The sequence below is a fragment of the Salminus brasiliensis genome, chromosome 10 (genome assembly GCF_030463535.1).
Source record: "Salminus brasiliensis chromosome 10, fSalBra1.hap2, whole genome shotgun sequence".
Lineage (NCBI taxonomy): Eukaryota > Metazoa > Chordata > Actinopteri > Characiformes > Bryconidae > Salminus > Salminus brasiliensis.
The window spans coordinates 38,916,700-38,938,196 of NC_132887.1; the positions used below are offsets into that span (position 1 = coordinate 38,916,700).

The following is a 21,497-nucleotide window of genomic DNA, read 5'->3' on the forward strand; positions in this document are numbered from 1 at the left end:
AGACAGGAGGAGACTGAACGTCTGGAAGCTCAGATACCCTCAGAGCACCGAGCAGTGTTGGAGTCGAGGCTGTAGAACCTACTGAAGAGTCCCTGAGGCCGAGATGACTCAGATAGAGAACATGGTGCAGTACGATAACGGTTACAGTGAGGAGGAGTACATGACGCAGGAGGAAGAGTGGGACAGAGACCTGCTGCTGGACCCAGCCTGGGAGAAACAGCAGCGCAAGGTAAATCTAGCACTGGGTATTACACCCCAGACACAGAGAACGGTTCCTGCTAAAGAGGAACTTCCTCAGACTTCTCCAGCTTCTCTAACTCACTGCTCTAATGGTCCTTCTCCAGCAGCCATAACACATCTCCAACCACTCCAACTTCCCAGTCTTCGCTTTTCTAGCTTCCCCAATCTCTCAATCAATGTCTTCTCTCCAATGTCTCTAACTTCTTCTTCTCTAAGCTCTCCAGCATGTCCAGCTTTTTAGCTTCTCCAACTTCTCGTTTCCAACATCTCCAACTTGGGCTGAGTTTTTTTAGCTTCTCCAAATATAGTTTGACTTGTCTTCAGCTTCTCCATCTTCTCTCCATCTTGACTAAATTCTCCTGATTCTGCAACCTCTCCAGCTTCTCCAACATCTCTCACTTTCCAAACTTCTCCAACCTCACCAACGTCTAAGATTTCTCCAGCTTTCCCAACTTCTCCAACTCCTCCATCCTCTCCAACCGATCTAACCTATCCAGACCTTTTTCCCAGCTTCTCAAAACCTCATTTTAGTCCTGCTTTGCTCTCTTATGGATAAACAGAGGAACCTGACCCTTATGACCCCAGCAGCTCTCTCCAATGAGACGATGGCTTAGGGGGCTAGATGCTACCATTGGGCCTCAATTTTAGATAAAAATGACTTTACTTCACCAGTCTATGAAGACTTTTCAACCTTTAGATGTGAAGAATTTCAATGTTTCCATCCACCCAGTGGCTCCAGCCTCTTCTCCAACTTCTCTAAGCTCTGACAGAATGTTTAGTGGACGTTCCTTATTAGAGAGCAGGGGTTCAAGCTTGCATAACCTCCAAAGAAAAGCCCTGAACCCAGCTTTGAGAGCTGCTGGAGTGTTTTTGTGAGGTTTAGTGCAGTTTCAGGAGGAATGCCTCTCTTGTAGTCTCGGTTAGTTAATGTTGGAGTGTCTGGTTTGGAGGCTAAAGGCTAACAATAGCCCAGCGGCTCTCTGAGACTGATACGCCTGGAATGCGGGACTGTCAACAGATGCTACTAACGCATGACGACGGGCTCTGGGATTAGAATGGATGCTGAGGCTAATTTTAACTCTGGGGACCAACAGGCATCATGGTGGGTTAATCCGATGTCCTTGGTGAGGAATTCTTTTGTTTGCTGGAGAAAAAAACCCCCACAGGAACTACAGGGACCAGCCTGGAAACATGGGTTTACCTCCCTTTCTTATTAGGTGTACCGACGCATTAGCCTCAGCTGGGGTCAAACCTATGACCCCTTGAGCCGTAGCATGAGTTTTGTCATTTTACTCTATATGTCCAAATGTTTGTGGACACCCCTTCTAATGAATACATTCAGCTACTTTAAGTTGCACCGCCTGCTGACGCACATGTTTCTTGTCTAGTCCCTGTAGAGAAGTATTGCCAATAGAATAGGACTATCTGGGGCAGATAAACATGACCCTAATGGCACCATGCTGCCTAAAAATGCCAGACGTGGGCTAGAGGGGTATAAAGCCCCCCAGCATTGAGCTGTGGAGCAGTGGAAGAACTGTGTTGAATGATGGACGGTGCTCCATCCAATACATTTGGGGAGTTGAGGATGATGAGGTGGGGTGGTGTTCATCATCCAACATCCTTACCTCACATCCTAATGTTCTGGTCGCTGAACACAATCAAATCCTCACAGCAATGCACAAGCAAAAACTAGTAGAAGGCCTTCCTCCCTGGACAGTAGCGAAAGTTACTCCAACAAAAGCAGAACAAGCTTGCTTAATACCTTCGATTTCAGAAGAAACAATTAACGAGCAGGTGTCCCAATACTTTTGTCCACAGTGTTCATCTAAACTGAAGTAGGTGCTGAAAACTATGTGACAAAGAAGCATTGCTGGATCTCATCTTCGAAATCTGAAAATCCCTGACCAAAAATGACCTAAAAGAATTAACGCCCCACACCTGTTGAAAGGTGTCGGTCAGGAGAGTGTGGTCTCAGTTAAGGGAGGACGATTCCTGGCATTCGGATCTGACCCCTCACCCAAGGCTTACTTGCCTGCTGAGAACTTAAAGGGACGCTACGGCAGAAATGGGAAATCTACATCACCACATCAGCATCACCACGTCTGTTCAAAACACGCCTACTTACCTCATACAGTAGTGCTGCCCCATTTTCTGGTTTAAGGACAAGGGAAACTGATGTACCCCTGATGATGTATCTTGAAGGATGGAGGGGCTTTTGGAAAACTACAACCTCTGCTTTTAGATGTGAGGTTTTGGCTAGTTATTAGATTATGGTTCGATTTTTCCTTGCCGGGCAGTTGCACCGTACTACACCAATAGAGTTAGGAGTCCTTGGTCAAGACTCCTAACTTTACATTCTTCTACCTGTGGAACATGACTCAAACGTTCTAGATAAGAGTGTCGGCTAAATGCGAGAAATGTAAATGATAGTATCAAATATCCAGAATTAGAGATATCTATCTATCTATCTTTGTTCAGGCCTAGTTTCTGATCAATTTCAAAGGAAAAAATAATCATGTCTGCTTAAATTTAAGAGTAGTGCCCGAGTGGTCCAGTGGACTAAGGTGCTGGTTCAGATCCCGGTCATGCCAAGGCCTAGAGAGAGCAGAACTGCTCTTGCTCTTTCCTGGGTGGGTAGGTGGCTTGCATACTAGCCGATACTGGTGTCTGCAGGTGCGTTGACTGACCAGTGATGTTGCATCGGCGGCGTGTGTTCGTCCGCTCTTACTAGCATTGGGGGCATCCCGTGCAATGGGGGGGACTTTAATACGCTAGGTTAGGTAGTATGTCTTACAGCATTAGAAACCACACAGGCAAGCCTACTGCACATTAATTTACCGTTTAGGAAAAATGTGTGATAATGTAGGCATGCAGTTAGCTCAGTGCTCATTGGTAGTTATAAGCTTCCATTGCTTCATTAGCTTCGTAGCTCCAGCGCTAAACCGAAAAAGCAAACCTTAACTTCTACTACAAAACTGGGCCTTTAGATTTTTCTCCAAACTGTCATTTTAGGACAGTGAAGCATGGAGGAGTAACGAGGAGGTATGGATATGTTAGCATCATCACTGATGTGCATGTATTGGACATGGCCTACTGTTAGCCTCACCCTATTCCATCCTACTCGTCTCAGCATATCCTGTTCGTTTCTCGTCACGTCACACCACCCAATCCAGCACACTCTCCACGGATGAACGAGATTCTTTCCCATCCGATCAGTAACATACTTCCACCCCCCCACCACCTGGGGCCTGGATCCCCAGGTTCTCTTATCAAAGCAGCCCAGGCAGAGAGGGCTAAATTTACCCCCTTACCTCGTTAGGAATGTGCTCTGGACTGGGCCCTGGAGCTTTGATCTGCCCTGTGATGACTTCACCCAGTCCAGTATTGCTTCAGTGGCTTTAGACAAAAGCTCTGTTCTGTTCGGATGCCACACACACACACACACACACACACACACACACACACAAAGCAGGGGTGGGAGATGCTGATACATTACAGTGCTGTGATATCTTGGTACCATGACCAAAGTAGATTCCCAGGAAGGAGTTTGGTGTGTAGGCTTCTTCGTTCAGTGAATTCAGTGGGTGAAATTATGGATTTTCCATGAATTCAACCTTGGTGAACCCTGCGTCCACAACCGTTAGCGGACCTGCTTTGACTGCACTGACCTCTGAAGGGATGGCCCAGCCCTAAAGACCCAAAACAGAGGAAACGCTGTTAGCTAGGAAGCATTTTACTGGGTTTTCACTGTGTATTGTACATGAGTTAGCCAGCATGCTAATTACTTCAGCTGAGAGGAACCGGTGTCGTGACACATCCTATCCCCCCGAACACATCCTATCCCCCCGAACACATCCTATCCCCCCGAACACATCCTATCCCCCCGAACACATCTTATCCCCCCGAACACATCCTATCCCCCCGAACACATCTTATCCCCTCTGCTGTCATCTTATGGAAGAACCATTTAGGACCCAATATGTTAGCCAGCTGATGTAGCTAGCATGCTACTCGATAGCCAGCAGAGCTGGTCCACCCCCCCTCGACTGTGTTAGCTATCGTGCTACTAGTTATCCAGTCGAGCTGATCCCCCTTCGATTGTATTAGCTAGCCTAGCATGCTACTGGTTAGCCAGCCGAGTTGCCCCCCCTTCCTTCACAATGTGTTTTATCTGGTGTCATTTATTATTATTTATTTATTTATTTAATTTGCATCCCAATTATCTGCTGATCTTGCACAAGGTTAGCTCGATAGCGGATAGCAAGTGCACAATAACTAGCTTTACCTGTTGGTAATATTATATCGTTGAATTTGCTAATAAGTGAATCACATTTACTAAATAAAGTTAAATGGCAACACTTTATCCAGATAAAAACGTCTCAGTAATGATCAGTAAATCAAAAATTGAAGATGGACAATTAATCACGTGCACGATTTGACCCCACGACCACAGTTAAATATACATATATATATATATAATTTTACATACAAACATTTTATACTAATAATCTGGCACAATTATGCTCACTTTGGTATTTAGTTGTCTGTGGTAACCAAGTTAGCTAGCTAGCATTAAGTTAGTTAGCTTCCCAGCTGGGAGGAGATGTGTAGCTAACTCATATGTGAGCTAACTTGGCTAGCTTCATTAGCTACCAAACTGCAGAAGTTATACGTAGCTTTCTGCTAAAACGAAGTAGGCTATGTGGTAGTGTACATATACACTGTGGCGAGTTTATAATAACGTGGCATAATTATATTCACCTTAGTGTTTTTACTGTTTATGGTAGCTGCATCCAGCCTGCTACTTGCTAAGTTAGCTTCAAGCTAATTTCAGCTCCACATAGAAATACAACCACACAGTATTACAGTATTACTGGCTAACGGATCATGTAGGCTAGCGTGTTCCTAGAAGTTGCCAAAGAAATCCTGGGCATCGGTCAGAGGAGATCCTGCTGGTGATTTACAACCAGTGCTTTTCCCTCCTGTCTTTTTCTAACCTCTTATTAGAGTATGACTAGGCCTAGCATCTGCTTCGGAGAGGTGACCTCAGTGGCTGGACGGATGAAGTGTTTTCCATACTCTCATGCTGCAGAACGCCTCGGTCAGCTAGCGCCTCGGTCAGCTAGCGCTTCAGTCAGATAGGGTAGAAGAGGGAAGTTCTGAATGGCTAAATGATCATGCTACATGCTGCATGGTTGCCCACAATCTGTCCATAAATACATACGAAATGAATAGTGGGCATCGTTGAGGCATTTCACTTAATTACAAACCAAAATCCAATCAATAAAACCAAGTTATCTGATTGATTATCTACAAAACTCAGCATTAGCGGCCCGTTATGACCTTAGGGGTACCATGACCTATTCAGAGGTTTTCTCCTTTCCTTTTTTTTTTGAGAGTTTTTGTGTACTATCGTTTATGTGAGCTACTCAAGACTGCTATTCTGACACTGGCATGTGTGTAGTGTCATGGCTTTGGGCTTAATTCCTCTCTAAGTCTCCTGGATATTGAGGTTTGGGCCACAGGCTTTGGAACATCATTTAGGATGTCACATCAGATGCTGTGTGCTGACAAACGCTTGGCCATTGGGGTTCGGATGTGTATTTATTTATTTGTGTGTGTGTGTGTGTGTGTTGGTCCTTCACTATGTGAACCGAAATGATTCTTCACAAGATTTTGTGGAAGTCATTTTCTAGTGGATTGGATATACACAGATCAGCCATAACATTAAAACCACATACCTAATATTGTGTAGGTCCCCTGTGTAGGTGTGTGGAACCATGGCGGGTCAATGCAAACGCTTGATGGTAAACGTCTTGTATTTGGTTCTTTAAAGACGTTCCATGTAGCAGCAAAGTTATCCACTACTGTTATGAGTCCAAGGGAGCGTAATTGGCTCCTGGGAGGGAAGGATGAGACGCTAGCGCCATGTTCTTTACATATCTCAAAGGAACCACATGCTAAGCTTCACAGTCTCGAAGCTGGTGGTGTAGTGGGATGGGTTAGGCCTAGCTAGTTGGGTAATGGAGAAATTTGAGACCTCCCAAAAAAAGCAGTTCTCTGAGGGTGCTAACAGGAATTATCATGATACTAAACGAAGGCCTTGCTCTGATGTGTGTGAAATTGGGGTATAGTCGCGTGTGTGTGTGTGTGTGTTTATAGTCGTGTATGTGTGTGTTTTCTATCTCAGACGTTTACTGCGTGGTGCAACTCTCATCTGCGAAAGGCTGGAACTCAGATTGAAAACATCGAGGAAGACTTCAGAAACGGCCTCAAACTCATGCTACTGCTGGAGGTCATCTCAGGTAAACACACACACACACACACACACACACATATATATGCTTACACACACTCTGCACTTTCTGAAAACTGCATTTAATTAAGCGGATGGTCTTTTGGGGTCTCAAGTAGTGCTGTTGGATCCCGTTAAGTACAGGAGGTCTAGTAGGTAATATAGGTTATGTAGGACCATATAGGTTAGAGGTTTCCCTTCTAAACCTGGTGTGTCACCAAACTGTGCTGGACTGTGGTCTTGCTATTCAGCTCTATTTTAAGAAAATTCTAAATAATTATTCATAAATTTCATAAATATAAAGTTTGATGTGAAATTCTCAATTCTATAGAAACTGGAACTGATTTCTGTCCCAAACACCCGTTGCAGGAGAAAGGTTACCCAAGCCTGACCGGGGCAAGATGCGATTTCACAAGATAGCCAATGTCAACAAAGCTCTGGAGTTCATCACCAGCAAAGGAGTCAAGCTTGTTTCTATTGGAGCTGAAGGTATGCTTGCAGGCCACAATCTTCAGCTTCAGTGAGTGGGGCACATCATCCAGGTTATCCAGGCAAGAGTCGGGTCCTTTTCTGGCCCTTGACGGTGTTTTTGTGTCTCTTTCTGTAGAAATTGTGGATGGCAATGTGAAGATGACTCTCGGCATGATCTGGACCATCATTCTCCGATTTGCCATTCAGGACATCTCTGTTGAAGGTACAACGGTTGTCATTTGTAGGCTAATGATGATTGTTCTACTTGCCCACCCACTGCCAGAGGTGGAGCAAAGCACATTGCATACTTTACATTGCATTTTACACAAGTAAAAGAGTCATAGGAACTGTGGTTATGTATCCTACCTACTGTAAGTTTATTAAATGACAACCAAACAAGGGTTAAACTTTATTTAATTACTAGAACTAAGCATAGACAAAGCAAATTCCATTTGTGTGGGGTGCTCACATGGTCAAACACTGAGAACATTGGTTAGGGAAACTCAAAACAACTGGTTTTTGGAGTGCAACATAGAACTGACATTGTTTTATGGAGCCAGGTTGCGTTGAAATTGCTAAACCAGGACATGCAGTGTCCATAATGTGAAGCACCAAAAGCTATTTGAGTGCTAGCAGCACCCCCCTTGTGTATAATCTGCAGCTTGTGAAACATGAGTGAGTGAGTGAGTAAGTTCAGTAAGTCGGGTCAATGCTGTGGGTCACATCTAAAACTGTTGTATCATTTTAAAGCTAATTACGTTGCTCTAATTTACTAGACTAAACTGTTAGCTTCAATCGTTTATAATTGTTTGGCAGCTGCTCAGATAATCTCAAAAAAATAATAAAAACATGAGAAAAAAAAACAAAACCTAAACAAGGTCTTGGTGTGTGATTTCAGAAACCTCGGCTAAAGAAGGCCTGCTGTTGTGGTGCCAGAGAAAGACTGCCCCCTACAGGAACGTCAACGTACAGAACTTCCATGTCAGGTAAGGAAAGCTTTGCAAATTCCCAAACTGAAAAACATTGTCCATGACGTCACTGGGGATTCGGATAGTTTGGGATCTGGATCATTTGGAAATAGAGTAAGTGGGTGATTGCATGATTGGAGGGGAGGGGGAGGGGGGGGGTATTTTTGCCTGTCCTAGCACAGTATAGCTACGTTCTGCCTTGCAAGGTAATCATTAGAATACGTCAATAGTCATTTTAAAGCCCAGTTAACGTCTCAAACTTTGGGATGTCTCTTTTCATGAGTCATCAGTTGTGAAAATGTACATTTTTGCTGTATCATTTCTATCAAGCCTTAAATGCACCCCAGCTAATGTAGTAGCCCTTCTGTATAAAATGCATTCCCGGATTCATTGGTAGTTTTGCAGCAGTTTTTACTACATATCAATAAAACACACACAGTACATGCTGCCTTTATTAACATAATCAATCAATATTAATCAATAATAATATAGTTGCATTAAATACGTTGATTTACTTTATTTGCCCTGAACATGACCTCAGTATTCCCTGTATGTTAAAGCTGGAAGGATGGCCTAGCATTCTGCGCCCTCATACACAGGCACAGGCCTGACCTCATCGACTACGCCAAGCTCAACAAGGTCTCGCGTGTGATTCTGTGTCATTAACATGGCTGGATAATTTCAGAATTATATTAATGCAATATTAGCGTAAAATAATTAACCACTTTGATTATGAGGTTAATGTTTTTAACGGTTTGCTGTGCAGTAACCTGCCATCTGTTGTCATGACTTGCTGATCTGTTTTAAATATGTTTGATGTGTGCTTTAGTTTGGAATGGGACATGCTAAGCTAACATTGCTAACCAACACTGGACTTAAACCAGTTACATGCCCAAAAACATCCGGCTCCTCATTTGTTTGAAGCAGACAAATCAGTGTGGTTTAGAACGTGTTAGGACTTACTTTAGGAAAGCTAGGTGGATGCTGTGGCGTCCCAGGTGGCTGCAGTGGTGTTGCTAAGTGGTTGCTGGGCTTCCCCATATGGGTGGTTGGGTTTTACTAGCTCAAAAAAGCCGTATGCGAGCCTGAATCCCACCAAACTATCTGATTTGCTGGGTGAAAGCAGTGACAGATAGAATGACACTACAATAGCACTTTTCCCTAAAGACAATCGAGAGACTGTCAGTAATGTGGACCCAGAATAGCGCTCAGGAATGCAGCCACAAGCACTCCAGTTGTGCCTTCTGATAAACCAGCAGCCGGAACTCTGCCCACCAGACCTCCACAGTCCTCCAGTAGACATGTGATGGACCCCGGACCCTCTACTAAGCACATCGTCACAGTCATAACAAAGCCATGTAAGGATCATCGATGCTCATGGGGGCCCGATCTCACAACTTACAGGACTTGAAGGATCTGCTGCTAACGTCTTGCAGTGCCAGGTCCCACAGGACCCCTTCAGGGCTCTGAAGAGTCCATGCCTCGTTGTGGCCTACTCTATAGAATGCAGGTGGTTATAATGTTATGGCGGATTGAGGTGGACATTTGTCAGGGATTTAATTAGACACTGAAGTTTAAGGATTTATTTAGAGCGGACGGGTCAGCCGGTTTAGCCGACTGAATGGAATGTCGTGCCATGCACACACACACACACACACACACACACCCACACATATATGCCCACACGTCCCTCATCCCTCTCAGCTGTTGCAGTTGGCTCCAGGTAAGCTCGTAAGGGGTAATCCTGAGGTTTTCTGGTTAGACATGGGCCACCAAGAAGCCCCTGGTGTCCTTTGGATCTGCTGCAGCTGACCGCTTCCCGCTCTGCAGCTTTTTACTGTCACAGAGAACAATGAGTGCTGACCCTAGTGCACCCTCCTACACACAGACACACTCAGAATTCCCCCTAGTGCCCAATGCCACCAGCACTGGGAGAATGTGCTTCAACTCACATGAGGCTCCATCACATTTTTTTAGAACCGTGGCTAATTAAACACCACTGGAGCTCAACACGCTTGGAGGGGAGCACTAACTGCCACTACTGTTACATCAGCTAACAGACACCCTGAATAAAAGGTTCTACCCACCTGAATAAAAGGTCATTTCTCAGTGATCTCCTGGCCACTGAGAGTGGCCAATTCTAAATAACATTGGGCCAAGAACAGATCCTTGTGGAACATCTTCAGAGACTGACTGGAGTTGGAGGTGAAATGCTGTTTGTCTGAAAGGTGGATGTTAAACCAGCATATTGTAGTTTTTGTATTGTCACCTTCTCTCATATCTGGATAGGCCATTAATTACTAAGCATCTATCCTGAGAGATATTTGGGACTTGAACAGTTGGGCTGATAATACGCCTAATGTTTGCGTTGGCTATTTGGGACATTAACACCTACAGCAAATAACTAATATTTTTTTGGCTCACTGTTGCATGTTTATCAGTAGTTTGCACATTATGGTAAAGAGGTAAGGCAGGGCCTATGCGGCGGTCATGTATTAAATAGGCTGTATTTGGTGTGTTACTGGTCCCGCAGGATGATGCTCTTGGTAATCTCAATCTGGCATTTGAAATCGCTGAGAAGCATCTCGACATCCCTAAAATGCTGGATGCTGAAGGTGAGACATTACCGCTTAATGTATATCATCTCAATGAAAAACATGTATCTCCAAATGGTGACTTTACAGGAGAAGGCAAAAAAGCTTTCCTCTTCCAGAATTATTTACACAATGTATAACTGATAAAATTGGAGATTCATTTTTTTTCATTGGACAGCAATGAAATATTAATTTCATTACAATGAATTAGCAATTCTATATTTATACACACATTACCAGTCTAAAACGTCTGCACACACCTGGTCGAATGTGTGCTGATCATCATCTTAAAAGCATTTGTTGTCCAAAGCTAGGGTGGTCCTATTTTTCTTTTCAAAAAAACTACACTGGGGGGAGGGGGTGGATTAGTAGGCCTAAGCTGTAGGTTGAACTGAAAGGGGGTGATTTGGAAATTAAGGCTATTTATTGGTCTTGCTAAATATTAATATTAATAGTTTATGGTTAAAGGTTTAAGAGGCATAAATCTAACTACAATGGACACTCGTGTGTCCCCAGTGTCCTCTTTTTTTAAAATATGAATACCAGATCAGATCTGCTGTAAGGCTTTGTGGCTCTGGTCAAGTCTGATTACTTAACTGTTGTCCCTATCCTTTCTTCTTCAGACATTGTGAACACCCCTAAGCCTGATGAAAGAGCCATCATGACCTATGTGTCCTGCTTCTACCATGCTTTTGCTGGAGCAGAGCAGGTAGTATAGTGTGTTTGGGGAATGTGTGTGTGTGTGTGTTTGGGTGTGTATGTCAACTCTTCTTTTCCTGTGATTCATTCCAGTCATCCATTCATTTCTTCTCTTTTCTTTTTCCCCCCCCTGGCCAGGCTGAGACTGCTGCTAACAGGATCTGTAAAGTATTGGGGGTGAATCAGGAGAATGAGAAACTGATGGAGGAGTATGAGAGACTGGCCAGTGAGGTACAAACAAGCACACACTCTGCTCGTCTCTGACCCCCTCAACTGCAGTATATATATATATATATATCTTGTCCATATCATCAATACTGACTATTAAGAATAATATAATGTGTAGTTTTTAACCTCTCAAAGATCAGATAGGCCAAACTGAGGTTGGACAAAAGTATTAGGACACCTACACATTACACCTACAGGAGCTTTTGCTGTTTATACCAGACTGAGGAGCATTACGGCAGAGCGTCCTATCAAAAATGATCGTGATTGTGATCGTGAATTTCTAATTTCGCTTTCCGTCTCCACTCTTCTTTTCTCGTCTCCAGCTGTTGGAGTGGATCAGGCGTACCACACCATGGCTGGAGAACCGCACGTCGGAGAAGACCATGGCGCAGATGCAGAGAAAGCTGGAGGACTTCCGTGATTACCGCCGCCTCCACAAACCGCCCAAAGTGCAGGAGAAGTGCCAGCTGGAGATCAACTTCAACACCCTGCAGACCAAACTGCGCATCAGCAACAGGCCCGCGTTCATGCCCTCCGAGGGCAAGATGGTGTCGGTAAGACAGACGTACAGGATGTACAGTGAAGTGGACTAGGTTTAACCCTTCCCTTAGAAGTGTAGTTGTTATTATTAAGGCTCATTTATACTCCCTTTATGACTGTTTTAGACATAAAACACCCATGAGTGTATGTGTGTGTGTGTAGGATATAGCGAGTGCATGGCAGTGTCTGGAGCAGGCAGAGAAGGGTTATGAGGAGTGGTTGCTGACGGAGATCCGCAGGCTTCAGAGACTCGACCACCTGGCTGAGAAGTTCCGCCAGAAAGCCACCAGCCATGAGACCTGGGCCACAGGTGAGTACAGCACAGTGTACTGGACAAATAGAAAATTACTACAAAATAGGCAGCGCAACGTCGCTCTGAAGTGAAGCAACCAAAGGTCTAGTGCCTCTTCTGGCTGGTTGTAGTACGATGTGTAGCCCTGCCCAACCCTATAGGTTTCAATTCCAAAACAGCCCAATTTCCATTACAGCCCATTTCCCGGTTAGTTTTCCCTTTGCTTATATTGGCCCCTTTTTTTGTCCCCCAGAAATAGAAAGAAGGCAAGCATGTTACAAAAGACAGATTGTCCCCTTGCTGTTCATTACATGGAGTAGCTGAGTTGTAGCTCTGCTTCTGCGCTGAAAGCTCAATGAAGGCGGTCTGAGACACGTTTGGTCTGGGAGAAGGAAGCGAGTCTGGCTCCACCTGTGGTCTTTACTGCAAATTTGACATGCTGTTGTTAATGTGTGTGTGTGTGTGTGTGTGTGTGTGTATGTGTTACAGGTAAGGAGGAGATTTTGACTCAGAAGGACTACGAGTCTGCCTCGTTAATGGAGGTTCGAGCCATGCTGCGGAAACACGAAGCCTTTGAGAGCGACCTGTCAGCTCATCAGGACAGAGTGGAGCAAATTGCTGCCATCGCACAGGAGCTCAAGTATGACTCTCCTTAGACCTAAAACCCATTTGTTACTATTTGTTTATACTGTATGTCCAAGAGTCTGTAGACTCCTGCTCTTCCAGGGTTTCTTCTGAAAGTCAAGGGTACTAACAGAGATTTTGCCCCATTTTGCTGCAGTGACATCCTGAACTCTTCTGGGAAGGCTAGAACGTTGGAACATTGCTATGAGGAACATTGTGTTTAGCCACTAGATCGGTAGGGAGGTCAGGTACTGATGTTGGATAATAAATTCTGGGTTACCAAATCGGGTAGCTAATACTTCAGGTTTTTGAAATTGCATTGGACAGAGATTGGACAGAGATTGGACAGAGATTGACTTGGTTTTTATTCTTTGCCCTTGTGCTTGACCTGTCACGTTTCACCCCTTGTACAGATGAACTACCTAATATCAATTACACACACACACACACACACACACACACACACTTATGCAGTGTGTACTGACATTCTCAATGTGTCACTGGGATTCTATTTTCACTTACATTATCTCCCTGTAAGCCGGTGTGTGTTTGGGAGTGGGGGTATAAGTGAGTGAATATCTGTGTGTGTGTGTGTGTGTGTGTGTGTGTGAACGACGGACACACACATTGTGAGTCCTGTCTCTCAGTCTAATCTCCCTGACCGCTGAAACCTAACCGTAATGCTTTCAGATTCTGCAGGCCAACAGAGGAAACAGAACGACCCTCCCTAAAACAAAATAAATGTATACAAATGATTGAATTAATTAATTAATACAAATCTTGTTAATGTAAAATAAACATTTCTGTAGTGGATAACGATTTAGCCAGTCGCTAGACAGGGTATCAGGTTAGTTGTAGGGGGAAAAAAATAGTTATATGAGTTAAATGAGTTATAGATATTTATTTAGTTCTTTGTAAAACTAAAATGTATTTCAAATAACTAATTAAATATCTATATATTTATCTAAATATCTATATATCAGCTGCAAATTTAGTTTATGCATTAGTTTTATCTATCTGTGCTAGCCGTTATTCAGTGTAACAGGCTAGTTGTGGTAAATTGCCAGCTAAAAATACGCTACAAATATTTCTGTTGCACGTTTAATGGTCTTAATTAAGTTGTTTTGTTTTATTAGTAATTTTAGGGTATAGTTTTTGACATTTCAAATCACATTAGTTGGTTTCTGTTAACCAAGCTAACTAAGGTTAAGCTAACTGGCTATCTAGCTTGCTTGCTTGCTAGCTATACTCAAAGGGATGACTGAAGTACATTTTATTTTTTATTTAGATGATTAGATTACTTTTTACTAAATACATATACTCAATAATGAGATAAATCACTTCACAAATCAAACTATTTTATCATTATAGATAATTCTAATATCTATATTTTCTGTCACATTACTTGGTTTCTTTAGACTAGCTATACGATTAAGATGGCTAGCATGCTAGTCAGTTGTAACAGGCTAGTTGTGGTAAATTTGCAACTGAACAATTAGTTATAGAAATATATTTAGTTATTTGTAGAACTTTGTACATTCATAGTTTAGTTTATGCATTTGTTTTATTTTGTTAGTAGTTTTAGAGGTTTTTTGGGGGGATTTTCTGTCACATTAGTTGGTTTTCTTGCTAACTAAGGTTAAGGTGGCTAGCTAGCCATACTCAAGGAATGCCTGAAATTGGAACGCTGGATTTTCCTTAAATTTAACTAATCTTACTAAATACTTTAATGACACTTTCTTTACTTTTATATGTTATCCTAAATTGCCCTTTGTGTAACTGTAACATCTCTATTAGCTGCTACAGGCTGTAACAGGCTAGTTGTGGTAACAACATTAGCAGAAACATTAGTTACAGGTATTTATTCAGTTATTTGAAGAAGTTTTGATATTTTTAGTTTAGTTTATGCATTTGCTTTATCTTATTAGTAGTTTTCAAGAATAGTTTTTGAGATTTTCTGTCACGTTAGTTGGTAAATTTTGCCTAGCTAACTAAGGTCAAGCTGGCTAGCTATCTTGCGAGCTTGCTAGTTATACTCAAAGGGATGATGAAGGGGCAACAGTGCTTATTTCTTAAACTTATATTGTTATTATTTCTTTTGCATTTTACTGTAATGCTAATCCACACCCCTGTGTTTATCTGCTGTCCTCTACCCACTTTTGAGTCAGCAGCTGGCTAAAGCGAGTAGCGTGGCAGTCAGAACAGGGGCGAGGGAATGTGACTTTATAAGGCCTCATTTATAATGAGGTCAGAAGGCAATGGGGAGTTTGTTATCAGTGCATGTTCTCTTTCCTCTTTTCTTTATCTTATCATCGGTGTCCCATTTCAGGCATCACTATATGTTCAGGTGCTCGTGTCATGGAGTGAGAGCAAGGACACAAAAGCACCCTTTCATTCAGAAAATCGAACATGGAGCTCGTTTGACGTTATACGAGTTCGGATAAACATTTTAAATGAACTCGTTAAACTCTAAGAGCTTGGATTGAGCCTAGTCCTGGAGTTCACAGCTTTCTGCACTCTCATAGGTGAAGGCCCTAAAATGGTTCTTTGAGTGATGCCATAGAAGAACCACCTCTGGGTTCCATTAAGGACCATTTAAAGCACGTTGTGAATGGAGACTCTCCTTTAAAAGGATAACGAAGCCTCAGACTCTAAATAAAGAGTGTGGAATCTGAGACCATACCTCCATACGGACTCTCCACGGGTTCTCCATGATCCTAGGTCCTCTTCAGCCCAATGGTTTTCAGGACGTTTAGGTCAGGGGACTCGGACGACCATATCAAAAGCTTGATTCTGAGGTCATGAACCTTTTTGGTGTGGACTTGGAAGTATGTGTAGATCACTGTCCTGTTTTAGCTTTTTGGCATGATGTCCATCATCAAGGGTGTCAATAATTATGGCTGGGGGGTGTTTTTATGAAAGTAGTGGGTTTCACTCAAATGTGTTTTGACAGTGAGTTGGACTACCATGATGTGGCTGCGGTGAATCAGAGGTGCCAAAGTATCTGTGATGTGTGGGACCACCTCGGAACCCTCACCCAGAAACGCAGAGAGGCTCTGGAGGTACACTTTCCCTTTTTTTCCCAAGTAATGGAAATGAGACCCCGCCAAGTAGGACTGTTCAGAACCTGTTCACCATCACACACCACATTAAATACGGTACATCAAATATGTTTGCCTGTAATATCCCACACATTGAAGTGGAAGTGTGTGTGTGTGTGTGTGTGTGTATTGTTAGAGAACAGAGAAGCTGCTGGAGACGGTGGAGCAGCTGTTCCTTGAGTACGCTAAGAGATCAGCCCCCTTCAACAGCTGGCTGGACGGAGCCATGGAGGACCTGCAGGACATGTTCATAGTGCACACCATCGAGGAGGTCCAGGTACACACACACACACACACACACACACACACACACACACAAATATTCAATATATCAAAATATTTATTAAGAATTAATTCAGAATGACATTTTATTCAGTTCAGTATGTGGACCTGTTTTGTGTGGAACCCCTAATGTTACATAGTGATAAGATCTTCATAAGGCATGGCCACCAGATAATATATTGAGGCCACAAGTTAGTATATTGAGGCTACTAATAATATATTGAGAGCATAAATGTGTATATCAAACATTTTAAGGTTGTAGTGGCTACAAATTAATGTATTTAGGCTACATATTAATACATTGAGGCAATTAATTAAAAGAATTGAAGCCATAAATGTGGATATTAAACATTTTAAGGTTGTAGTAGCTGCACATTAATATATTTAGACCACAGATTAATGCATTGAGGCAATCCATTAATAAATTGAAGCCACAAATGTATATATTAAGTCCACAAATTAAGGTGGTAGTGGCAGTGACAGATTTGTATATTTAGGTGACAAAATCACATTTTGAGGCTATACATTAATATATATTTTATATATAATAAATTAAGGTAGTGTAGGATATTATTATTATATTATTATTATTATCTAATATTTGGGACAGAAATTAAAGTTTGGCAACAAATTAATATAGTTAGTTCACGCAATCATATATTGAGGCACCAGATTTATATTTTTAGGCCACAAATAAACGTATTAAACCACAAGGTTGTGTCAATATATGAACCATTTTAATATATATATTATTTTGTGGTCACACATTATTAAAAAATAACCATCATATCACTTAAAAGGCACCATGGTAACGCACAAATGCCCACATATGTGCATCTCTCTCTCTGTAGAGTCTAATGGCAGCTCATGAGCAGTTTAAGGCCACTCTGCCGGAGGCGGATGCAGAGAGGCAGGCCATACTAGGCATCCAGCAGGAGGTGCAGAAGATCTTCCACAGTTACGGCATTCGCGGCGACCTCACCAACCCCTACAGCACCATCAGCCCTGAGGAGATCCTCAGCAAGTGGGACAAGGTGAGATACACACACACACAAACACACACACATTAGAGACATGTAGAAACTTCTGTGTAGCAGTGCTGCAGCAGCGGTGCGGTGAACTTGCGTCTTCATTTGTGTGTGTAGGTGAAGAAGCTGGTTCCTCAGAGAGACGGTGCTCTGCAGGAGGAGCTGGCGCAGCAGCACGGAAATGAGAGGCTACGCCGGCAGTTCGCTGCTCAGGCCAATCTCATCGGACCCTGGATCCAGACCCGGATGGAGGTGTGTGAAAGCGTAATGTTTCAAAACATACCACTCACTCTTCAGTAAGTACTTATATACACTGATCAGCCATAAGATTAAAACCACTGACAGGTGAAGTGAATAACATTGATTATGTGGTCAAAGGTTGGGATCTACATATCGGGCAGAATCTGAGACACTTTGACAAAGGTCAGATAGCTTGTGATGGTTAGACGGTCAGGTCAGAACCTATCCAGGTGTGTCTTGTTGGGTGTTCCTCATATGCAGTGGTCAGTACCTACCCAAAGTGCTCTACTGAAGGACAACCAGTGAACCCGCGACAGGGTTGTGGGCACCCAAGGCTTTTTGATGCTAATGGAGGCCCCACCTCACAACTTACAGGACTTAAAGGCTGCTTTAAGGCATAATGTTTTTATGCTTGTGTTCGCTTGATTAAAACAGGAAATCGGCCGCTGCTCCCTGGAGATCGGCGGGACCTTGGAGGATCAGATGACTCAGCTGAAGCAGTACGAGCATGTGATCGTCAGCTACAAACCCAACATCGACAAACTGGAGGGAGACCACCAGCTCATCCAGGAGTCCCTCATATTCGACAACAAGCATACTAACTACACAATGGAGGTACACGCTCAAATACATAAACACACACACACACATATGCCGACATGATAGTAAAGTCTGGCAAAGAGTGGTGGCCCAAACTTTAGCTGTTGGGGATCCAAAGTGCAGCGTTTGTGGTGCGCCGAGGTTCAGTGTTCAGTAGGGTTTAGTGTGCTTGGCAGCTGCTTAGAGGACCCCACGCCTGCTGATTGTTGGGACAAGGCCTAACACTCACTGTGAACAAGCCATAATCCTAAAAAGCTATTTATGGTCTGAGACCTTGGTAAAAGTTATCTGAGAGATCAGATCTCTTGGGGTGCCCAAACCTTTGCATTCAACTGTACTATATTGGGCAGGGGCAAAGCTATGTACATATCCTGCTCCCTGCTTCCCGACATCCATGCCTCTTTCTCTCTCCAGCATATCCGCGTCGGCTGGGAGCTGCTTCTGACGACGATCGCTCGCACCATCAACGACATCGAGACTCAGATTCTGACCCGCGATGCTAAAGGAATCAGCCAGGAGCAGATGAAGGAGTTCCGTTCCTCCTTCAACCACTTTGACCGGGTACTGTTGTCAGATCAGCCCTTAAACATTCCACAAACCCTAAACGAAGCCCTAGGTTTTAACACTTATTTTATTTTTATGATTATGCTGCTCTGTTCCTGGAGCTGATATCAGCAGAAAAGGCATAGATATTGAGCAGTTGCTACAGCAGGACACTAGGTGGTGATGTTTGCCTTTTACTCACTCGCACTATAAGAAGTCTAGCCATTCACTCACAACAGCACAGCAACCAGCTATGAGAAGAGTTAGCTAGTGAAGTCACCTCAGTGTTGAATCATCATGATTAATCAAGTTAATCCACTCCTCTACAGAAGAAGAACGGAGCGATGGACACCGATGACTTCAGGGCCTGTCTCATCTCCATGGGCTACGACCTGGTAAGCGATTGATGCTAATGAGACATTGGCAGGCAATGGGTTGAACAAATATAAATAGCTGTAGTTGTAGCGTTAGGAGACTTGTCCAAGGACTCTCATGGGGTGCTTGGCCAGCCAGAGAATCAAACTCTGGTCTGCCATGAGGAAGGAGATGTTACTCACTATGCTACACCAACCAACAGCAAGCTGGCTCCCTTGCCTCCATCACTCAGTGCTATGCTAGCCAACATGGACGACTGTTAGCTGTGGTAGCAGAACTGGCAGGTGGCATTGTCCTCCAAGCACTATGAGCTGCCCAATGTGCTGCAGCTTCACATGGCTTGGAAGAACCATATGCAAGCTTTTACACTCCCAGAGCTGGTAGCATCACACGATGGGGGGGGGGGGAGTCCTAGCTAGTGGGTTTTTCACCATTACAGAACCCTCAAGAATCATTTAAGCACCCAACTGGTTCTTTGAGTTGCCATAGATCCATACAGAAGTGCTGTCTTTCAAAAGAACCCTTTTTAAGAGCATATGTTTGGTCTAAACAGTCTTGGGCCCAGTTTCCCAAAGGCATTTTCAGGTACATTAAAGATCATCAAGATCAACTAGTGGGAGAGAGAGTGTTGAGTGTAATGCTCGCTCCACCACTGATGAATGATCTTTCATTCAGGAAACTCAGCCCTGAGTGTGTGTGTGTGTGTATATGTGTGTGTACATTAGGGTGAGGTGGAGTTTGCCCGGATAATGATACTAGTTGACCCTAACGGGACGGGAGTCGTGACCTTCCAGTCATTCATTGACTTTATGACCAGAGAGACTGCAGACACGGACACGGCCGAGCAGGTCGTTGCATCCTTCAAGATCCTCGCGGCAGACAAGGTCAGTGTGTGATGTATTACACGTTTTACACAGTATTACATATGCTTAATGCCGCTGTCGTGCAAAAACCTTGTATCTCCTTTTTTTTTACTTTTTTACTGCCAGTTATTCTTGACATTGGGTTTGACCATGGGTTCTTTGGGTTGTCATGTGTCTACATACGAAACCATTGCCTTTACTCTTGAAGAACCTGTTTTTTAAGTGTGTTAAGAGTGTTCTTATACATATCTGTTATTAAGACAATAATTTAAAATGATTATAGCATTTATTAATTTATAATAGTATTTAATAATTGAATAAATCATTTAACTCTTTAAAAACTCTTTATGTTGGCCTATACTTCAGTTCTTCACCCTCATAACTGACTGGGTTACTCGGTTATCACAGTTTAATAGGCCCTAAAATAGAACCTTGTGGGACAATATATAAATTGCTACTAAATACATACCTACATAACTATTTAAAATAATATAATAATAAAATAGAACATGTTAATAAAAATGTATTATGTAAAATGTATATAGAAATATAATAGAATAATAATTTAATAAATACAATATAATATTACTAATATTATAATATTAAGGTTATTATTAATAAATATTAGTAGTAAATAATTTAATAACCTTTTATATAGCACTTTTCATACATAGCATGTGCTTCAGTTGTAATATGAATATAAATATATTATATGAAATAGAGGACAAAAATAAATAAAAACTAAATACAAGTTAAAGGAAAATTACTTTTATTTGAAATATACTGTGTATATTTCTTATATATATATATATATATATATATATATATATATATATATATATATATATATTAATTTGATAAAAATGCCAATTTATCGACTATATATAAAATGTCCTCTTTTTTAGTGTTTATACACTAGTTTTTATACACTGTGTTATTAATTATTAACATGATGTTACTCCAGGCTCTCTAGCCGTAGACAGCACTGATAGAAAGCTGGGTTTATGGTTTAGTTGGGAGTCATTTTGCTGTGTTTTGTCCTCCAGCCGTACATCCTGATAGATGAGCTAAGGAGAGAGCTGCCCCATGACCAGGCCGAGTACTGCATCTCCAGGATGCCGCCATACACTGGCCCAGGATCCATGCTAGGAGCCCTGGACTACACTGCCTTCTCCACCGCCCTCTATGGAGAGAGTGACCTTTAAGCTGGCCGCTGCCTGAGCTTGACCCATGACTTTTAAAGTTTCCTTCAGTGCCCCTGTGAGAATGGTCCAGAATTTAACTCATTAAAATAATGACATGCGGAGCTGAAGTTTTCCAAAAGTGCATAAAATCTTCATTTGTGAAATGTGTGCATTTCAGCCCCTCATATATAAAAAGCAAAGCTATTCCTATAGATGATATATTCACTGTGCTTTCAATAAATATTCAGTACATAAACTGACCACTAATCAGTGCTGCCTGTGTTGCTCTAATTCTACACATGTATCCCTACAGGTTTACAGTTTTAGCAG

At 42.6% G+C, this 21,497-nt stretch overlaps 1 protein-coding gene across 5 annotated transcripts; it reads left to right on the top strand.

Moving 5' to 3' along the window:
* The first annotated feature begins 103 nt into the window (after positions 1-103).
* On the top strand, positions 104-21,188 carry actn2b (actinin, alpha 2b). Of its 5 annotated transcripts, XM_072690588.1 has the most exons (22): positions 104-229; positions 6,431-6,545; positions 6,905-7,024; positions 7,143-7,229; positions 7,905-7,992; positions 8,535-8,613; positions 10,508-10,589; positions 11,192-11,277; positions 11,406-11,498; positions 11,819-12,049; positions 12,198-12,359; positions 12,679-12,688; positions 12,817-12,967; positions 15,905-16,013; positions 16,189-16,329; positions 17,186-17,368; positions 17,480-17,614; positions 18,038-18,217; positions 18,617-18,763; positions 19,075-19,140; positions 19,846-20,004; positions 21,030-21,188. In XM_072690588.1, exons 1-22 carry the CDS (start codon positions 104-106, stop codon positions 21,186-21,188), a joined length of 2,709 nt encoding a protein of 902 aa, XP_072546689.1. The 5 variants fall into 5 exon arrangements, with proteins under 5 accessions (XP_072546689.1, XP_072546688.1, XP_072546690.1 ...); XM_072690587.1 differs by lacking the exon at positions 12,679-12,688 and having other exon boundaries at positions 12,198-12,345; XM_072690589.1 differs by lacking the exons at positions 12,679-12,688; positions 19,075-19,140 and having other exon boundaries at positions 12,198-12,345.
* Positions 21,189-21,497: the final 309 nt, after the last annotated feature.